Raw genomic sequence first — 20,157 nt, 5'->3', positions numbered from 1 at the left:
TTCAAATTCGTAACTTTTATCTTTTTATTTTTAATTAATTTTTAGATTTTTGTTCTCCTACTTTATCAATTTTTAAAAGTAAATTTTATATTTTAAAATTACCGTTGTGTCATATTTAAATATTTAAATATGATGCGATATTTATTAATTTAATAAATTAATGTTATATTAGATTATATTTAATATGTACATAATAATTAATAAAATAAATAATACTAAAATTGTTTAAAAAATCATACAAATATATTTAAAAATACAATTTTTTTCTTGTAAAAATAAAAAGGAAAATGTAATAAAAAACTTTTTTAAAAAATTCCTTCCATTACAGCACGTCTACATGGGAATTAAATCCAATGTAGTCACCACTCTATATCTAAACTAAATACTCTTGCGATATCTAAAAAATCAGAGAATTGTCAAATTCGAGTATCATTCACCCTCGATTAACAATGAAAAGAAGATATGGTTCATCATGCTTGAACTGAAGACAAACGATGATTTAAAGGTTATGTGAAATATCTTTTATCGTTACTCGACAAATGGTCTGATTGAAGTGGATGCGACGATTGTATGATCAACTGAATATATTATAAGGATGTTGCAACATCATGAACCACTCATTTGTAATGACATGTAATATTAAATTCATGTTAACATTGACAATTATCTATGTAATGTTTATTTTTTATGTTAATTTACGTTGTTTTTCTATTCTGCCATTGTTCCTTCTTGTTTCTAGTTTGAACTAACATAGCATATTCTAGAGTTACATCTCCGAAAAACTCACTGAACATTGAACTAAGGGGTTACAGAGATTCATCTCCGGATTAACCTTTAAAGCATATAGAGATGTATCTCCAGACTAAATTTTAACAGAATAAGAGTTTCTCATCAATTTCATCTAAGGTGTATGAAAAAAGTGTGTCCGAAGATGCATCTACGAACGCTAGGGACAATTATGAATTTTTATTATGGTGGAGGAGAGCATATAAGGTGGACTAGCCCCCGTATTTTATGATCTTACAAATTAGTTGACCCATAACAGATAAACCATATTACTTTTTTTTTGTCATGAAGATTGAGGATTGTTCGATGAAAAATAAGAATCTCTTTGTGACGTCGGGTCGGTGATGTCAGACCACATACGTCATTCTTCCAACTATGGACTCGAAGAAGGTTTTAGGATCTTAGAAACAAATATATGCTGATGACAATCTAAATCGACTCATTCATTTTAGTGATAAACATTTTTTATTATTATTTATTATTTATGTATAATGATTTTTGCTTATTTATAAATTTGAGTGAGTCGATTTAGATTGTGTTTGAGAACTAATGATAAATAATACAATTGAAATAAATGTTATTGAAAGATTGTTTATATTGCTAAATATAAAATATACTTAGTTGTAAAATATACTCCTTGTATTGAACTTTGTTTGAGGAATGAAAGTCGTTAAGTTTGTTTTTGTCAAAAAAAAAAAAAAAAGTCGTTGAAACCTTTGCCGGTTCGAACTCCACCCAGGACATTGGGGTTGTGAGGTGACTTTGCTCAAGAATGTTTATATTGCTAATATAAAAAGTGTAGGTTTTGGCAAGTCGAAGTGATTTTCAATACTAATAAGATGTAATGATATAAATATAAAGAATCAAGAGCAATTCATATGATAAATTAGAATAAAGAATTATTTACTTAAATTCAAATTTATCTTGAATAGTTTTTCGTAAAAGAAAAATTAATTTTGAAATATACATGATTTTGCTTATATTAAAAAATTTAATGATAAATATTTAACTTAATTAATACTAAAATCACTCTTTTAATTAATAAAAAAAATGAGTTTAAAAACCTTCTATTATTTTTAAAAAATCTCTTACAATTTATTTTTAAAGTATAAAATAATATTTCTTTTAAAGCTATGTAATTATTTGAAATAAATCACTTATGAAAGCTATTACCAAATTGAACATAAATTTTAAAACCTAATAAGTATGTAAGAATATTCACATTTGAATGCTCCATTTTAAATTTTCAATACCTAATGACACACATCTTTCTTTTAAACGTACGTATACGGTATGTTTACGGGCATCCACATACTCACATACAATTTTAAACGAGTTTATCTACTAAATAAAACTTTTAATTTAAAAGTTAAAGTGATAAATCTCTCTTCTATAAAAGAAAATGCTTATCAAAATTGTTTTGTATACTCATTTTGTGTACGTCTTGTTCTTCCTATCATCAAGTAGAGTATACATTTATTCACGCATATATAGGATAAACTATTCATTTTCTCACTTTTTAAATTATTTCATCTATATTTTTTAAATTAAAAAATTATAAATATTATCATACAACTTTAACGTTATTTATAAAAATCTTATTTTCAATTTCAACTTAAAAATAATTTTTACAATAAAAAAAATTCAATCAAACGGTATCTTAGAATTGAATATTTAAATTGTAGAAATAAATATGATGAATCATCTGATAACAAACTCTCGTACGATTATACTCCCTCCGTCTCATAATAAATATCTTATTTGAGCAATCCGCGGTTTTTAAAAAAATTATTGGATGTGTTGGTTTTAGTAAAAAAGTTAATATCATTTACTAGAATACCCCTATTAATAGTAGTTGAATAACGTGAAAGTTAATAAATAGCGGTATAATAGTGGAAAAATAATAATGATTGATGCATTGGAATTGTAAATGAACAATTAATTTGAGACAAGAAAAAAATGCAAATGAGACACTTATTATGAAACGGAGGAAGTAAATAATTTTAAATTGGATGTGTTTGACAAGGTGTATTTGAAGATTGGAAAAATGATGTGAATGATTTTCTCACGACAAGAAATGTTAATTTCTCACAAAACAATTTCTAAATGTTTAACCAACTTTAATTAAATATCTTATTCTAAAATTTTGGAAAAATAAACGTGTCTCCTTAATCTAAAATTTCTTATATAACAAAATTGTAATTAAATTGTTTAACAGAAATAGCTAAACAACCTACGTAACATAAGTACATAACACCCTCTTCAAAGAAAATTGAAAATAAAAAATAAATTGAAAAAAAAAAATGCTTCTCAACAACATTGGTGCATCATCATTCTGTTGCATCCAACCACCACGACCCGACCCGAAACATAAAACCCGATTCATCTTTCATTGCCGGCGTGATCCTCCACCGTCTCCGGCGAAGCTACATTGGGAGAAGAGAAACGTGAAGCGACAATCAATATGCACCGCCGATGAGCTTCACCGTGTCACTGTTCCAAACTCCGATTGGAAACTTGCTCTCTGGCGCTACCTTCCTTCTCCCAAGGTTCTCAAAGCTTTCAACTTTACGGTTTTTTTGGATACCCTTTTGACAATGCAATGATATATCTTCTGGGTTTTTTTCAATTTCGTTGTTCACATAGTATTTCATATAAAAATAGTGTTTTTTTGTTGCAATATTGCGTTATGCATTTTGAAATTCTAAGGTGAATGTGTTAAGGTTTTTGTTAAAGTTGTAATCTTTTGTGTTATGTATGTTGTGCAGGCTCCTTTGAGGAATCATCCGCTTTTGTTGTTGTCAGGGGTGGCTACCAATGCTATTGGTTATGATCTCTCTCCTGAGGTGAGATCACTGTGTTTCTTTCATTGAAAAAGCAATATAACTTTTGTTGTTATTTTTTTGAGAATGACTAAGATTTTGGTAACTCGGTGGCCCGCCACTACCGTGTGTTTAAAGTCATTTCTTCCGTGATTTTGAGAAGTTACAAAGTGTAGCTTCTTGTTGACTTTGAGTTCTTGCCGTGATTTTCTTGATCATTAGAGATAGATGTTTGGTTTCAAGTTTGGAGCATCCAAAATTGATGTGTGTAGATTTGACACGTTTGGTTGCTCTCGAGTAGAATTGATTATACTTTTTAGAATTGATTCTCCTTGAAGCTAGAATTTGTAGCGTGTGTTTCGTTCTGCGGTGGAAGTGATTTGAAGGTAAAGTGATTTATGCTTGGAGAAATTCTTGGAAAAGTGAGTTGAACAATAAATTCTAGTGTAAAAATCACGTTTGATCAAAAGCTACAAATCCTAGCTTCAGGTAGAATCAATTCTTGAAAGCATAATCAATTTTGCTCGAGATCGACCAAACACGTCAAAATCATGTCTAGACGTCCAGAATCAGTTATGGATATCTCAAACGTGAAACCAAACATAGACTAAGTCTATACATGATTTTGAAATTTCGGGTTCCACTCATTTTTGCAGAAATTTATCCAAACATAAATCACTTAACCTTCAACTCACTCTTATTCCAAATCAATTTTATAGAAACAAATTACTCAATCAATTTTCTTCACCGCAGAACCAAACACATGCTAAGTTCTTGTTTGGGTTGTTGTGAGTTTAGCATAACCATAGTATCCTACTTTCATTTTAAATTGCAATGCAGTAGCATAGACTTCGCGGTTACGTTACTTCCTGATCCATGACACATAAGAAAATTATGGACGAAAGCAGCCAATGCAGTGGCACTTCAAAAACTTTGATGCTGCATTCATAACTCTGAAGCATGTTTATCGTTGACAATAGTCTAGTTTTATCTATGATCGATGTTGCTAACTGCATGTTGTTTATGGGATCGATGTTGTTAATTGTATGTTGTTTGTGTTCAGTCTTCATTTGCTCGGTACATGTCGGCACAAGGATTTGATACATGGACTCTTGAGGTTCGAGGTGCAGGGTTGAGCACGTATGGAGACAGCTTGGAGAAAGACGAGGAATGTCTCACGAATTCGCCTGAGATAGATTCTGCAATTAATGACAGTAAAAGTAGTGATTTTGAAAGAGCATTGGAATTTAAGAACCTGGGTGCTTCCTTTGAATCAGAAGCAAAATTTGAGGAATCACGGCCAACGGTGAGGTTGATGGAGGTTCTTACAGGGATGTCTGAAAGGCTTTTAAGCTTTCTCGGTAACGGTTAGCTACTAAACTCGAGAGCTTGTCATTTTTTACAATGTAGGAGTATCATTATCATTATATATACACTAACAAAGTAAAAGATGTTTTTTTTAAGATTTGTCGGAAGGGAGACACAACTCTGCAATTGTTAGTCAGATCAAGGATTTCCATCGGAGACTTCAAACTCTAATCAAAGGTCAACAAATTTTCCCACCGCAGATTTTAGAGTTGCCAGACCGTTTTAATACGACTTTAGAAGAATTTCAGAAACAGGTTGAGTTGATTGTCAAATATGATTGGGACTTTGATCATTATCTCGAAGAGGATGTACCTGCTGCGGTGAGGTGGACGTTCTTGAAGAGTATCGGTAAATGAATTTCAAATTCATATCATTAAATTTGTTTCTGAATTATTTTGTTAAACCTTTGTACATTAGATGGAATATATAAAGGCTCAATGCCAACCAAGGGATGGAAAATTGCTGGCGATTGGCCACTCAATGGGCGGTATCTTGTTGTATGCAATGCTCTCACGGTGTTGTAAGTCCAAGTAATATGTTATTTATTCCTTCTACAACTTCCGAGTTCACGAGGCTTGTTTACAACTTCGATCATCAATGCTTATGTATTTCAGTATCATTTCATGAACGATATTTCATATTATTCTCTATAAATTCTATGACAGGTTTTGATGAAAAGGATTCTTCATTCGCATCAGTTGTTACGTTGGCATCATCGCTCGACTATACACCTTCAAGATCATCACTCAAATGGCTCTTACCACTGGCAAGTGATTATAAGAACTGATTTGGAAAAGAAAAAGTTATTTATTTTATTCCGTGCGTGCGGTGATATATGCTGTCTACTTGTTTGTTTGCAGGTAGAACCTGTTCAGGCATTAAACGTACCGGTTATTCCAGTTGGACCACTAATTGCTTCTGCATACCCTCTTGCGATAAATCCTCCGTATGTTTTATCTTGGCTAAATTCTCAGATTTCAGCTCAAGACATGATGGATCAAAAATTGTTTGAGAAACTTGTTTTGAATAACTTCTGTAAGTGCTTAAAAAGCTTATGCATAAGCTATTTCTATAACAAAGACAAATTAAAGTGAATATTCTCACATAAACTATAAGCTGTTTTCATAACCTATCTAAGCTAAAAAATACAGCTTATGAAAACAGTTCAAATAAATCAATTCAAACAGACTCTAACAAGTTAACTTGGTTTAAGTCTTGCAATTACTCGCAAAACATTTCTCTTCTCAACTATTGATTGATTCGTGATTGACGACTGGACCGTGATTGGCAGGTACTGTGCCTTCTAAGCTTCTCTTGCAGTTAAAAACAGTGTTACAGAACGGCGGTTTACGCGACAGGAGTGGAACGTTCTTCTACAAGGATCATCTCTGCAAAAGTAAAGTTCCTGTTTTAGCGATTGCTGGTGACCAGGACTTAATCTGCCCCCCAGAAGCTGTATACGGTATTAAAACTTAACTAACTAATCCATTAAATGCTCAAATCTCTTTTTTATTTTATAAATTTAAAACAAAAATTACTTTTTTATGATGACCATAACATAATCATAAATTTTAAGCAGAAACGGTGAAGCTTATTCCCGAGGAACTGGTTACATACAAAGTCTTCGGGGAGTTTGGAGGTCCACACTATGCCCACTATGACTTAGTGGGTGGCCGATCGGTATGTTTTTTTTCAATTATTCTGCTCCTGAGAAAATATACTATATATATATATATGATTGATTGATTGATTCGAGGACCTCTCGATGAATAATAGAGGCTTCTGTCATTTGATTATTTAAATTGACGAAGCAAGTGGTCAACATATAGTTTGAAAATGTCGAAACAAATTCTGTTGGAGATTTTGGATACCATCATGGTCATCTCTTGAAATAAAAATATCATCTAGATAAGCAAATGCGTTTTCGTAACTTATTACTTTTACCTTCCAATTGCAGGCTGCAGATCAACTGTATCCATGTATAACCGAATTCCTCATTCGTCATGACATGGTTTAATCCATTTACTCATGTAACTGTAAATAGAATATACAAGGTCACAGTTATCTCAAGTATTCTGCACAGATTCTTTGATAGCTATACTAAATTATCCTGATTTTTACTATAGTGCTAAGAAAGCATGTATTAGGAATTAGCCTCTGTTTGTAAATAAATTGCAAGACTTTTTGCAAACTTAGTAGGAAGTGATGTTGTAATCAAATTTGTTTTATTTACTCATTTGTTAGTTTTATAGAATACACCAATTATTTACTTATCATTTAAATATATTTTTTTATTAATATTGTTAAGAGTTCCAGTTTATAAATGGAAGAAATATTCACTTTAAAATTGGTTTTATAGAATCAATTCAAATTTTAAGATAATATTAAAGTCTATCTGAGATCATCAGACAATCTCCTAACAGATTATTTGAGTCACGCCACCTGCTATCAGACCACTTGAGTCGAGCCACCAATCTTTGTTAAAGAATAATTTGTTAACCCTACTTTAAAGTAGAGCAATGCTTTTATTACTTTTGTTGTTGTTGTCTCAAATTAGATGCATGAATGTTCCCATTAAAAATATAAAAGTTGTAACTAGAAGTGCAAAGTGAAAAAGGAATATATTATCAAGTGCTCCTTTATTTTCCCCTTTACTCAAATTTCAAAACAAAGCATGAAATAAAGTAGAAAAACACATTGAAGAGCATTCAAACACCAATTTCATGACAAAAAGTAAAAGAAGAAAGAAAAGAATAATTTTCTCACAAGCAAGATCATTACCAAATATAACACATGTGTTTCAATTCTTCACTATAAAACCAAAGGTTTCAAAAGATTTAATAAAAGATTGCATATGAAAAACTATATACATCAATTTCAAAAGAAAATAAACAATGGATTCGCGCCACTAGAGTCAATGTCGAACCGCGACTTCTTGCTTACAAATCGGACAGAAATTTTTATGCACAAGCCATTGTTTTATACACTGAAAGTGATAGCAGTGTTCACAATTTAACATCCCCAATTCATCATCTAATTCATATTCTTCCTGAAAACATGAAAAAGATTCATGCATTAACATCATATTATACATCAAGTGTTAAATTTCGTTAAAGCAACTCAGTTGATAGTTGTGCAGAGACATCAGATACAACAAGTGTTAAATTTCGTTAAATCAACTCAATTGATAGTTGTGCAGAGACATCAGATACATGAAGTGTTAAATTTCGTTAAACCAGCTCAATTGATAATTGTGCAGAGACATCAGATACATGAAGCGTTAAATTTCGTTAAACCAGCTCAATTGATAGTTGTGTAGAGACATCAAATACATGAAGTGTTAAATTTCGTTAAACCAACTCAAATGATAGTTGTGCAGAGACATTAGATACATCAAGTGTTAATGATGTTAATCAAATATGAAACCTAATTTAAATTTTATAAACTTACTTGACAAATGGTGCACTTTTTGTCTATTTGATTCTTTGATATATCATTCGAAACCAAAACCTTAATTTTCTTTATGTTATGTCTCATCTCATCTTCTTTAAGTCCAGTTTTCACATAGCCGATTCTTTCTCCGAGCTCAAGCAATTGCTGTAAAACAAAAAAAAAACCGAATAAATATTATCGAAAAAGAACTCACCTCAATAATAATCATTGCAACATTAATAGAAAAGAACAAACCTCGTACGACATATTATCAACATCGAGTCTCCAATCTCTAAATTGGTCGCGCGAGTTCATTCGTCCTCCCATGAATCGTTTTCCTTGAATTATCATTATCTTCAAAGAAACAACAACAGAACATGCACATGAACATGAAAATGTCTCAAACAAACGAACATGAAAATGAGACAAGACTCAGAAGAACCAACCTCGGAATTTCGATAGAATCTACCATTACCAAAAGACTCTAATCCATGACGTGTTGTGAAAACATCAGAATTATCATCATCATCATTCAAATATGATAAAGTTTCTTGATTTAAACTGTGTCTTCCAAAATAAGAAGAACGCTGCTAATAAATATACTATATAGTTAGAACATATATAAGAACAAGAAGTAACCAAAACAATCACGAAACTTAAACATAAACATAAATGATTAGAAAACTATAAGTTATCATTAACATGTATATGTCTTGTATAATAAAACAAAAAGCTATAGTGATACATTGTCATGTGTGTCGACATCCTTTATTTCAAAGTCTTTGATCACTACACTAGACTTATTTTCAAGGGGTCCACAATAAATTAATTAAGAAAATACTCAACATTTAGAAATTGAAAGCGTGACGCATAAGGAGATTGTAATATATATGATGATGTTGATCACAACAAAACATTTAATAACTATAAGGATAAACTAATAACATATAAGTTTTTTTTATATAGAAAGCAATTTTTACACAAATTGTTTGAGAGCTTATATAGAAAACAATTTTTACACAAGTTGTTTGAGAGCTTATAAATATATCTTAGTAATTTTTTATATATAAACTCTCCTAGGGATCCAAATTCTCTATGTTAATAAAAGTACACACCTTATCACACTAGTTTTTTTTTTCCTTCGGCTATTCAAACATACTAATTTGAGAGATGAACTTTAACGTCTATTTGCAGAAATTCTATTAATGCTAGAGTTAGGGTTGACAAAAATGTTGTCTTGTAAAAACCCGAAAAAAGTAAAACAGAAAAACTTAATAGACGATATGCAACTAAAACCTTAGTCTATTCCGCCAAAAAATGAAGGTGAGGTGGGCTCGATTGACTTTAAATTGCACTCATAAAATTTAGAAGTTGTGAAACTTCATGTTGATGCATGTGTTCGCAAAATATGAGACGGGCCAAAGTCGTTTTAATTTCTAAAAGTTGCACAAATATTTATTTCCTTAAATAAATTCAAATAATTCAATCGGAAAAACACAAAATAAAACTTAAATTGAATAAAAAAATTATTTTTCTTTCTTTTCTGATTTGAATTCAATGCATTCATTCACCTATTTGAATCGTCACATCTACATTAGACTTTCCCTACAAAGATGACACATCCACTCAAATTTATAAACAAAAAAAATTGAAATGCTTATTACTATTGATTGCAACATATGACCTATAATGCATAAAGAATCAATTAATCAAACTTTCTAAGTTTACAAAATTAGACACATTTATAAAAAAAAAAAAAAAACTTTTCAAGTTTCAACAAATTAAAATGAAAAATAGAAAGGATCATGGTAAGTAAGAAATGACAAATATACCTCTCTATGTAATATTCTTTCCCCATTATCAAGTTTTCCTCTTGAAGAAACATTCTTTCTTGTTGTCACAACACTATCTTCAGAAACAGAAACAACAGCAGCATCAGATGAGAACCCAATTCCAGGTCCACACCAAACTTCCTGAAAAGGAACATCATCATCAACAACAACAACACCATGACATGTTTTGTTTCTGTTAATGTTACTGTTACTGTTCCTTGTTTTCTTCTTTTTTCTATTCTTCTGCCAATCTTCAGAGGACCGAATCACCGCCGGTACAGACACCTGTTGCGATGCACCGGCGGTGCAACCGAGTCCTCTGAGGGTCGATGCTGCAGAAAACTTTGTACTGGTGTTATTAACATTGTTGCTGTTTTTCTTGTTGTTTTTTGTCTTGTTTTTGTTACTGTCATGTGTGGTTTCATTGTTGGAGATAGTGGAAAAGAGGGTGCAGATTGTGGATTTGCAAGAAATGGATTGGATTATGGGAGAAATTTGTGAAGTTGGATCAGTTTCTGAAATGGTTGTTCTCCATTTCATGCGTCTTGTGAGAACAGGCATGGTTTAGATTTTAGAGAGAGAAAGACTGTAAGTGTGAGAGAGATATATGGAGAATTTATTAACTGTTAGTAAGATATTGAAAAAACAAGAATGAAACTTTAGTTGTAGAAAGGAAGGAATATAATTAAGCTATTTTTTTTTTTTTACATTAGTAGATATTTGTAATTAGTTCAATTAAATTGAAAATTTTTAATAGATAATTAATTTAATATATGCTAAAAAAATTAATGACTTATAAATGTTAACCATTTATTTAATATTTATTTACCTTAATACATAAATATTGTCGCCAGATCACATATTTACACTTATTTAACTAATTGATATGCTACATTTATTTAATTTTTATTATAAATTAAACTAAACATGTATTTAATTGAATTAATCATATTTTTATATGTGATCGAGCGTCTATAAGTAAAAAAATATATTATTATTTTTTGTTTTTGTTTTTCGGACAATACGATTTTTTAATAGAACTTTCTATTTTCAACCTTATAGTATAATTGATTATTGTGCATTAGATTAAAAAAACAATATATTTTTAATAGAGATATACGGACGATTGGTTGACAGCACCATAAAATTATAATATGTTAAAAATAATAATAAATTAATCAATTGAACGCAAAGAAATGGAGGTTAGGAAATTTATCAATTTGATTTTATTTCAATTAAATTTTAATTTATTGGATTTGAATTAGGTTAAATCATTATTAAACGAGTTGGTTCAATCCATTCTTACTTCTTTTTTAAATTTTTTTTTTGGCTATTTTGATTTATTTATCATTTAATTCAACTATGATTGAATTAGTTGAGCTACATAATTTCATGTTAAATTTTTTAGGTCCAATATTCAAAATATTGGTATGTTAAATGAATGGTTTTAACAAGAATGGAGAGATGTTAATTTTTCTTTAAGTGAGTGCATTCTTTTTTGGTGAAAGTTGAGAATATGATTTGATTAGTTTTGAAAGAATAAATTTAAAATATTGAGAGGTTGCTTTCCATAGAGGGTTGTTTGTTAGGTGGGCTCTAATTTGTCATGTTGTTGGAATTGTGGGCATATATTGCTATTTAATTCCAATCAATAGCAATGGAATCTTGTGACTAACTTTTGCTTCTTTTTGTGCTTTTTTATAACCCTAAAAATTGGATGCTACCTATCATAATAAATTTTGAAAACTCTCTTTCATTGTGTCCTTGGAGTTTTGTGGTTTGGATTGTGGCTTTAAGTGAGGTTGAAAAGAGGTAGTAGGAGGGATAATGCAAGGGTCATGTAATCAATTAAGTTAATATAAAACAAAAGTCATAGTATGTTTTGTCTTAATTTTTTTGTTAAGGAGCCTTAAAAACACTCTTTTTAAGACACTTTCACTAGTAACACTTATTTTAATTGGATAAAACATAGGCGAGTTTCGTCACTTTATATGAAATTAATGTTTAAAGTAAAAACCACACTTGTATTTTACTTGATAAATACACCTAAGTAAATATTAAAAAAAATGTGTTTATTTTTAGCAAAAAAAATTGTAAAAAATTTGCTTTAGTGTTTTTAACACTATACATATTTCAGATAAATAATCTAAAATATGATTGATATAAATAAATTGTGGTAAAATTCATTTTTGGCTTTTTTTTATAGATATTTTAGAAGCCGCATTAGTTTATAATATTATTTTCTAAAACTCATTTAAATTATCCGAATTTAAAAAGTTGAAGTTGTTATTAGATTTTTTGGTGATAAATTTTGTCTTTACAAGTTTGTTAAGAAAGAGAGCTAGTTCAAATTTTTATGAAAATATTTATTGTTGTTGTAAAAAAAATACTATAAAATAAATAAGGGTAAGTTGATAAATGGATAATCAATTAAATTAAAAATACAAAAAGAATATTAAAAAAAGGACAATTATTTTTATGAGGATTATATATAAGAGATTGTAAAAAAATAATAATCTTATTTAAATCCATTTAATAACTTCATTAGTCTTATGTGACAAATTAAATATATTTTTTCTAGTTTCGATTATAAGAAAAAAAATATTTTTAAAAATTATTGAATATTTAATGTATATAATTTATTATTTAATTATTTATTAAGCTTTTTAAAAAAATTTATAATAGAAATCCGAAGAGTAATTTTAATTTTTTTTAACATTCCAAAATATTTATGAGAAAAAAACTTCACTCAAAAGATTATTTTAGTGTGAATTTTAACTATAATTTTTTAAGTAATTTGTTTTTAATGAAAGTTTATTAACTTCAATTACTTAATTAAAAAGTAAAAACTTGGGAGAATTTCTTTACCCACCTCCTAACCTTCTTAGTCACCTCTGGCGAATTTACCAAAATACCCCTTGTTTCGGAAATATATTTCCGAAAACGTACTTTTATTGAAAAAAAAGTGTTTTCGGAAATGCACTTCCGAAAACACGAAAAAAAAGGTGTTTTCGGAGATGCATTTCCGAAAACACCACCTTTTGAGTTTTCGGAGATGCATTTCCGAAAACACCCTTTTTGGGAGAGGGGGTGTTTTCGGAGATGCATATCCGAAATATTCCAAGACCAAATTGGTATTGAAATGTTTCGGGTATACACTTCCGAAAGAATTCAATAATTATTAAAAAAATTAAAATCAAGGTGAATCAATACAATTAATAGGTATAAAATGAAAGTGAATCAATAAAATGAAGGTGAATCAATAAAATCAAGGTGAATCAAAATTTCCTAAACAATTTTAAAAGTTAAAAATTATTTTACTAACTTATATAAATCAAAAACATCTTAATTTCATAAGTAAATTTTGAATTATATAAAATTAAATATAAAATTTATTCATTAAATAAAATTAAGACAAAATCTTTTTTTAATTTTTTTAAACTAAATAAAAAATTATAAGTCATTTTTAATTTTTAATTATGAATCAGAATAGAAATATATAAATATATAATCATAATTATTAATTTTATAAGTGAAATATATAAATATATAAATATATAATTATTATTATAAATTAAAACACTCATTTTTTTTTATAATTATTATATAAATATATAATAATTTTTATAAATATATAATAATTATTATAATTATTATATAAATATATAAATTAAAACACTCATTTTTTTAATTTTTTTATAAATATATAATAATTATTATGAATATATAAATAAAAAATTATAACTTATTTTGTAAGTGAAATTATTTTAATTTTTTAAATTAAAATTATTTTAAATTTTAAAATATGAATCAGGATAGAAATATATAATAACTATTATTCATAACTCATAAATTATATCAAAATAAATAATTATTATTATTCATTACTCATAAATCATATCAAATTTATGATATGTGAATTAATTAATATCCTAAAATTAATTTTTGGGATTTTTTTAATTTTTTTTTTTCGGAGATGCATCTCCGAATTAGTCAAAATCTCAAATTTTGGGATTTTTTTGGAAATACACTTCCGAAGTCTGGAAAAATTTAAAAAAAAAATATTTCGGAAATACATTTTCGAAGCGGAGTAAAATGGAATTTTCGCTGGGGGTGACCCCATAGGGAGGTGGGTAAAGAAATTTTCAAACTTCGAAGTTAGAGTGGAACATATTTGAAAATGGTGCCACATAGATATCACGAGGTCAAAAGTCATAAATGCATTGTGTACTATAACATCATGGTCATCATTTATTTACCAGCTCCTCAACATAAATTGTTGATGTTATCATGTGGTGTGTCTTGAATTTTGATGTCAAAAGAGCCTTCTAAGTAAAGGAATGTTGCTCTAAGTTTCATGCACTTGATTAAATTTTACATTTTCTAAAGTGTCTTTCTTTTTTTGCTAGAGCTTTGATATATTTTACTAAATAATGTGGATTCTAAAAAAATAAATTAGTGGAGCTTACTTGAATTTGTTAATAAATAAAAAGTATGTTAAAAATATGTGTTATTGAATACTTTGAAGCTTTAATACAACTTATTAGCTCCATTAATTTATATGGGCTTTATTGTAACACCAATCATTAGATAAAAAAAAAGTTTCAAGCATAGTGAAAAACATTTTGTTAGGACATTTTCCATCTATATTCTAAAAACAAAAATAATAACTATGTCAACCAAGATATGGACATCAATAAACATAGAAAAATTAGAAACCAATACCAATCCTATTATTTAATTCAAACAACTGTTGGTTTAACTCACGGGGTAAATACGATGAAGCATTTTTTTTTTGAGCTACACACTTTTGTGAGAGACACACCACAAGTCTCCACATTCTTACTACTCACACTTGTAAGTCTCCACATTCTTACTACTCACACTTGTAATTATTTTTTAATACTCCCTCTCAAGTGTGAGTCTATCCACAATGCTCCCCTTCAAGTAGAAAATCTTTCCTTCACATACAGTTGTATTATCGTTGACACATTTCAACGGGACACCTCTTACCCACTACCATATGGAAAGTACTTCCGATACAAGTAAGTCGGTTCCTTCACTCAAAACCAGACTCTGATACTATTTGTTTGGACAATTGGGGGTGTCAAAACGAGGGAGCAATTTTACACTTTGGAGCATTTCCTTTTGTACAACACACTTTTGTGAGAGACACACCACATACTCACCTAAAACATTAAGATGATAAATGTGTGAGTTCTCCCACTTATAAATGTTCAAGTCTTCATATTTCTAACCAATGTGGGACTCCCCCTACACTACTTACACTTGTAATTTTTTTCAATAACAACTAAGCAAATTTATTCCACAAATGAGAAGTGAGTTCAGGAGCCACAATCTTTAAATCTATCCAGTTACAGATCATTTCTTTAACTTTGGATCACACAGTTCGATTAAACAAGCGTTCGAGATTGATTAAACTCACCATCTGTAAATGAATCGTTTGTTAAGTGGAAAAGAGAGTCTGGTTTGCAACAACTACTTTTAGATTCTTGTTCACCAGCACATTTTTATCATCCAAACTTCTTTGAGACATTTTGTAACACCTCGAATTCAATTAAATTTAGTTGTATGTTTATTTAATTAATTAAGTAATTATATGTTTTATCTAAATTATTCGATGAATATACGTGTTTTGGCGGCTGTTGGTGGGAGTTATGAAAAATGATAGAAATAACGTAGATTTTTAATTAATTTTAAGTTGAGTGGAATTATTAAAATAAATAAGAAAAATATTGGTTGAATGGAAAATAGAGTTGTAGAGAATAATGAGAAAATAAGGAAAATAGTAGTAATTTGTGGGAAGTTGAATTATTAGAATAAAAAATAAAATAAATAGAATTAGAGTTGATAAGTGTGTTATGAAGAATATAGAGTTGAGTGAGTGCATAATAGTGATAATCAATTAAAGAGAATTAGATTTTCGGATTAAAAAGGAGATTAGTGTAATCTGAAAATTGTCAAAAGCTACTTCAAGAGCATAATTATACTTGTAGTTGTCATCCTCACTGTCATCAAAACTATACTCATCATGCACCTCACTAACATTGTATGATTCCACTCCAACATTGATATCCTTCACTCCAACATTATCTGATTCCACTCCAACATTGACATCCTTCACTCTAACATTGTCTGATTCCACTCCAACATTGACAACCTTCACTCTAACATTGGCTGAGTTCACTCCAACATTGCCATCCTTCAATCCAATATTAACATCCTTTGCTTCAACATTAGCATCATTCCATTTATCTACAATGTCAACATGCAGTTTATTAAGAAACTCTTCCACCTCATCTACAATATCAACATGCCCCTCATCAACATTATCAATAGCACCATCATAATAATCAGGCTGATACAAGGTTTGTTGAATGTAGATATCAACACTTTGGCGCACCCTGTAAAGATATGTGATTTTTAAAGCAATGTTTCTTCTTTCTTTTGTTGGATCCCACTAAGTTAGAATATTAAAGTGGGTTGCCACTTTTGAGAAGTGAACTGGGAAGTAAAGGAGTCACAAAGCTTCTTCCAGGAACCTATGAAACTGTTAGACAAGGTCTTAAGCCACATCATAACAACTCTTTTAAGAGTCAATATATACAACTTACAATTTACAGCTCCATGGGCAGGGTAGTCAAGCATGGTATCTAAGTGTTCAATGTGTTCATTGGGATCTCCCGTTCCATTGTAGTTGTCCAACTTTGGAGGTTTCTCGAGGAACTTTAGGATTCTATTGTTGAGGATTCGTCCAAAGAGCGAGATCTTCCTCTAAACAAGACTTATACTTTGGTGTGACAATGACCCGTAGGGGAGAAGACTCCCCAGTTGAATGTGACTACTGTATTTCCATGCGAAATCATGTGGAAGAGTTTGGTGTTCTCAATGCTTGATACGATCTAATGATCTAGGGGCTCCTTCATGCAAGGAAATGTTAACAACATAGATTGGTTTTGGTTCAACTATATGCTTCATGTATGGAATGGTCGATAGATGGAGCGTACTATAGGTTTTCTTCAGTGTGGAGCAGTCTCTCGGTCAAGAAGCATAGATTCTCCCGTTGCACCAAGTTGTAAACAATGATGAATAGATCTTTAGTCCCTTTCATGTGTAAGTAGTCTTACTGTTTTTGGAGGCTTTGAGGTTTGGTTTGGGGCAGTTATTGGGAAGACTTAAAGGCTGGTAGAACTTGAAACGTGCATGTTCGGTCGTCGAAGGAACTGGATTAGAGGGGGTAGGAGCAAAAAGAGAAGTAACAAGGACCAAATCGTCCTCGACTATAGAAGGAATTGGAACCTCGATCTCGAGATCATGAGTGTTATCTGTTTTGAAAGCTTCAGCGACAATGTTGTGTTAGGTAGCTAATTAAGTATATTTCGATGTTGCCATGAATTTCACGAGACTGATCGATTGTTCGAATAGAAAGATCAATTTTCTCTAAATTGTGATAGAAAATTGTGATTTCATGTGGAGGTTCGAGGGAATTAGATGTTTCCCAAGACAACTCCAATTTCATGTTATAGAACCAATAATATGGAATGAGATCATAACGAGATCTTCCGGTACGACAATGAATGCTTCCGATACATCGAAGTGGGATGACCATGCAAGATTAATACTCCAATGCCCAGATCAATGAAATATTCGAGAAGCAACTTATAGAGTGAAATTAAAAATGATATTTGAAACTTGTACATGTGAATCGTATATAGGGTGAATGGTCAAACGACTATTGTTTAATCCAATGTATTGTGTGGATCGTCGTTCAGTTAGATCTGATTATAGAAGATAGACCAAATGTCAAGATCACATACTTTATGTTTGACTGAGTCTCACTAATTTTTTTTTTCATACGTCCTTCGTATTGGACTGTGATTGGGTATTACAAACAGTTCGAACTTAAAAAGGAATTATAATAAAAGTATAAAGTAAATTATCCCATTTTATTTTCAAAATTTAAAACGAAATTAACTTTTTATTATATTTTTTTCACTTAAAAAATTCTCTGTAGTAAGTAAACTGTGTTTCTACTTTCTAGACACCGTGGTTACCGTTTTCGTGATCATACAACGTAGCAGAAACAACAATAACAACCTCTTTGAAACAAACACAATGAACACAATTCTCCTAAGAAACATCTCATACCACGCACGCCGTATTCGTCTCTCTTATCCCTACAAATCTTCACCTTCCATTCTCTCTCTTTCCCAACCCACCTCGTTCTTCTCTTCTCGCAGTGATACTGACCCACCTCCTTATATCCCAAGTACCCATGACAACAAACAGCAAAAACCACTAGATATAGAAGAAATAAGCAACGAAGGTAAAACTACAAATTCCTTATTGTGATTTGGTTCTTTATTCTTCTAATTTTTGTGTGTCCTCCACCTGTTTGATGTAATGCTTCTCTGAATTTTCATCCATAACTTGGTTTTCAAGCATTGGTTTTAAAACCCTGTTTTGAACTTGCACTATGCCTTATGTCATAGTTTAATATATTGAAGTAGCCTCTTCGGGATTTTCATAATTGGTGTGAAAGTTTTGTTTTTTATTTTTACTTTCTGTGTTCGTGTTGAAGAGGCATAATTTCACAACTTAACTTGGTTTATAAAGCAATATTTTGAAACCCCAATTGGAATATTCTAAGCATATGTTTGGTTTTATGTTTGGATTTTGGAGCACCAAAAGTTGATTCTCGATACATAGAATTGATTTTAATTTGTTTTTGATTGCTCTCAAGTATAGTTGATTATGCTTTCCAGAATCGACTATCCTTGAAGCTAGAATTAGTAAATTTTGAGTCTAAACGTGATTTTTATACTGAAATTTAGTGTTCAGCTCACTTTTGCAGTAATTTATCCAAATATGAATCACTTTACTTTCGACAAACTTTTAGACAAAATCAATTTTGTAGAATTAATTCACTTAAAATCAATTTTCTTCACCAAATACTCGCTAATATATTGAATAAGTTTCTGTGTTTTTAAAATTGGTTATGTTTTGAGATTTACTTTGAGTTCATGTTGAAGAGGACTACTTTGGTATAATGCTTCTGTGATTTTCACAACAATAAAAAAACAAATGTGAATATAGTTGAATGGTAAAATTTCTCTTTGCCAAGGAGAAGATGCAGGTTCAATTTTCACTATCCGCAGTTGCTTGTGTGGCTTCAGTTTTTAAGCAATGTCTTAAAAAAACCATTTCAAGTATTCAAATATACTGCATTATCCTTTTTGGGTTTTATAAAATTGATGTGAAGTTTTAATTTTGATTTTTGTGTGTTCATGTTAAAGAATTGAAGAGGCGTGTTGCTAGGCTTAAGGAAGGTGATGATGACGCGATTCCAGCTGTGTTTGAGGCAGTATTGCAAAGATATTTGACAGGGAAACCTATAGATGCTGACCAAGATTTGATGAGGGAGATTCTAGGGAAGGGGACAGTGGCAAAAGATGACGATGAGGAAGACGAAGATGAGTTCGATTCTGATTCTGATTTGGAGGGAACGAGTGAAACTGATTTTGAAGAGGAAGAAGATTTAAATCTAGGTGTTAAATCAAAGATTGGAGCCAATGAAGGAAAGACTAAGGTGAAGTGATGAAAGAACGAACGAACTTGCATCTGCCAAATGTATTTGTAGCATAGATTAAAGAAACCTATTATATTGTCTAGAGTTGAATAAGTATGGAAGCAAGTCAATGTGATTGCTTTGCAAGTCATCTCGTTAGTGTTCGCTTGATCGAAATTAAACTGTTAGTTAATATTGATTCGACTGTCACTAATATATCGACCGCGTGAATGTATTAGATTGTCCACCACGATATAATCACACAATAACACTAGTCGGATGCTAAGGAAAAAAAATGGCCAATTTGCATTTTGGTTGAAAACATGAG

At 30.3% G+C, this 20,157-nt stretch overlaps 3 protein-coding genes across 4 annotated transcripts; 2 read left to right on the top strand and 1 right to left on the bottom strand.

Annotated features, from left to right (window-relative positions):
- Window positions 1–3,001: 3,001 nt before the first annotated feature.
- On the top strand, window positions 3,002–7,252 carry LOC131594386 (uncharacterized). Of its 2 annotated transcripts, none has more exons than XM_058866504.1 (10): window positions 3,002–3,335; window positions 3,555–3,632; window positions 4,672–4,969; window positions 5,073–5,296; window positions 5,394–5,496; window positions 5,642–5,742; window positions 5,837–6,011; window positions 6,268–6,438; window positions 6,556–6,656; window positions 6,934–7,252. In XM_058866504.1, the coding sequence occupies exons 1-10, from the start codon at window positions 3,090–3,092 to the stop codon at window positions 6,991–6,993; spliced, it is 1,557 nt and encodes a 518-aa protein (XP_058722487.1). In that variant the 5' UTR covers window positions 3,002–3,089; the 3' UTR covers window positions 6,994–7,252. The 2 variants fall into 2 exon arrangements, with proteins under 2 accessions (XP_058722487.1, XP_058722486.1); XM_058866503.1 differs by having other exon boundaries at window positions 3,003–3,335; window positions 4,672–4,975.
- A 481-nt stretch (window positions 7,253–7,733) lies between these two features.
- Window positions 7,734–10,874, bottom strand: LOC131594387 (E3 ubiquitin-protein ligase MBR2-like). The gene is made up of 5 exons (XM_058866505.1): window positions 10,241–10,874; window positions 8,855–8,995; window positions 8,664–8,762; window positions 8,427–8,573; window positions 7,734–8,025 (listed from the first exon to the last, which is right to left on the bottom strand). The coding sequence occupies exons 1-5, from the start codon at window positions 10,799–10,801 to the stop codon at window positions 7,891–7,893; spliced, it is 1,083 nt and encodes a 360-aa protein (XP_058722488.1). The 5' UTR covers window positions 10,802–10,874; the 3' UTR covers window positions 7,734–7,890.
- A 7,406-nt stretch (window positions 10,875–18,280) lies between these two features.
- LOC131594385 (uncharacterized) lies at window positions 18,281–20,022 on the top strand. The gene is made up of 2 exons (XM_058866502.1): window positions 18,281–18,587; window positions 19,558–20,022. Exons 1-2 carry the CDS (start codon window positions 18,377–18,379, stop codon window positions 19,857–19,859), a joined length of 513 nt encoding a protein of 170 aa, XP_058722485.1. The 5' UTR covers window positions 18,281–18,376; the 3' UTR covers window positions 19,860–20,022.
- The last annotated feature ends 135 nt before the right edge of the window (window positions 20,023–20,157 follow it).

This window comes from Vicia villosa, linkage group LG4 (assembly GCF_029867415.1).
Source record: "Vicia villosa cultivar HV-30 ecotype Madison, WI linkage group LG4, Vvil1.0, whole genome shotgun sequence".
In the NCBI taxonomy this organism is placed as follows: domain Eukaryota; kingdom Viridiplantae; phylum Streptophyta; class Magnoliopsida; order Fabales; family Fabaceae; genus Vicia; species Vicia villosa.
The sequence above is the reverse complement of the archived record's forward strand: the minus strand, read 5'-3'. Positions and strand labels throughout refer to the sequence as shown.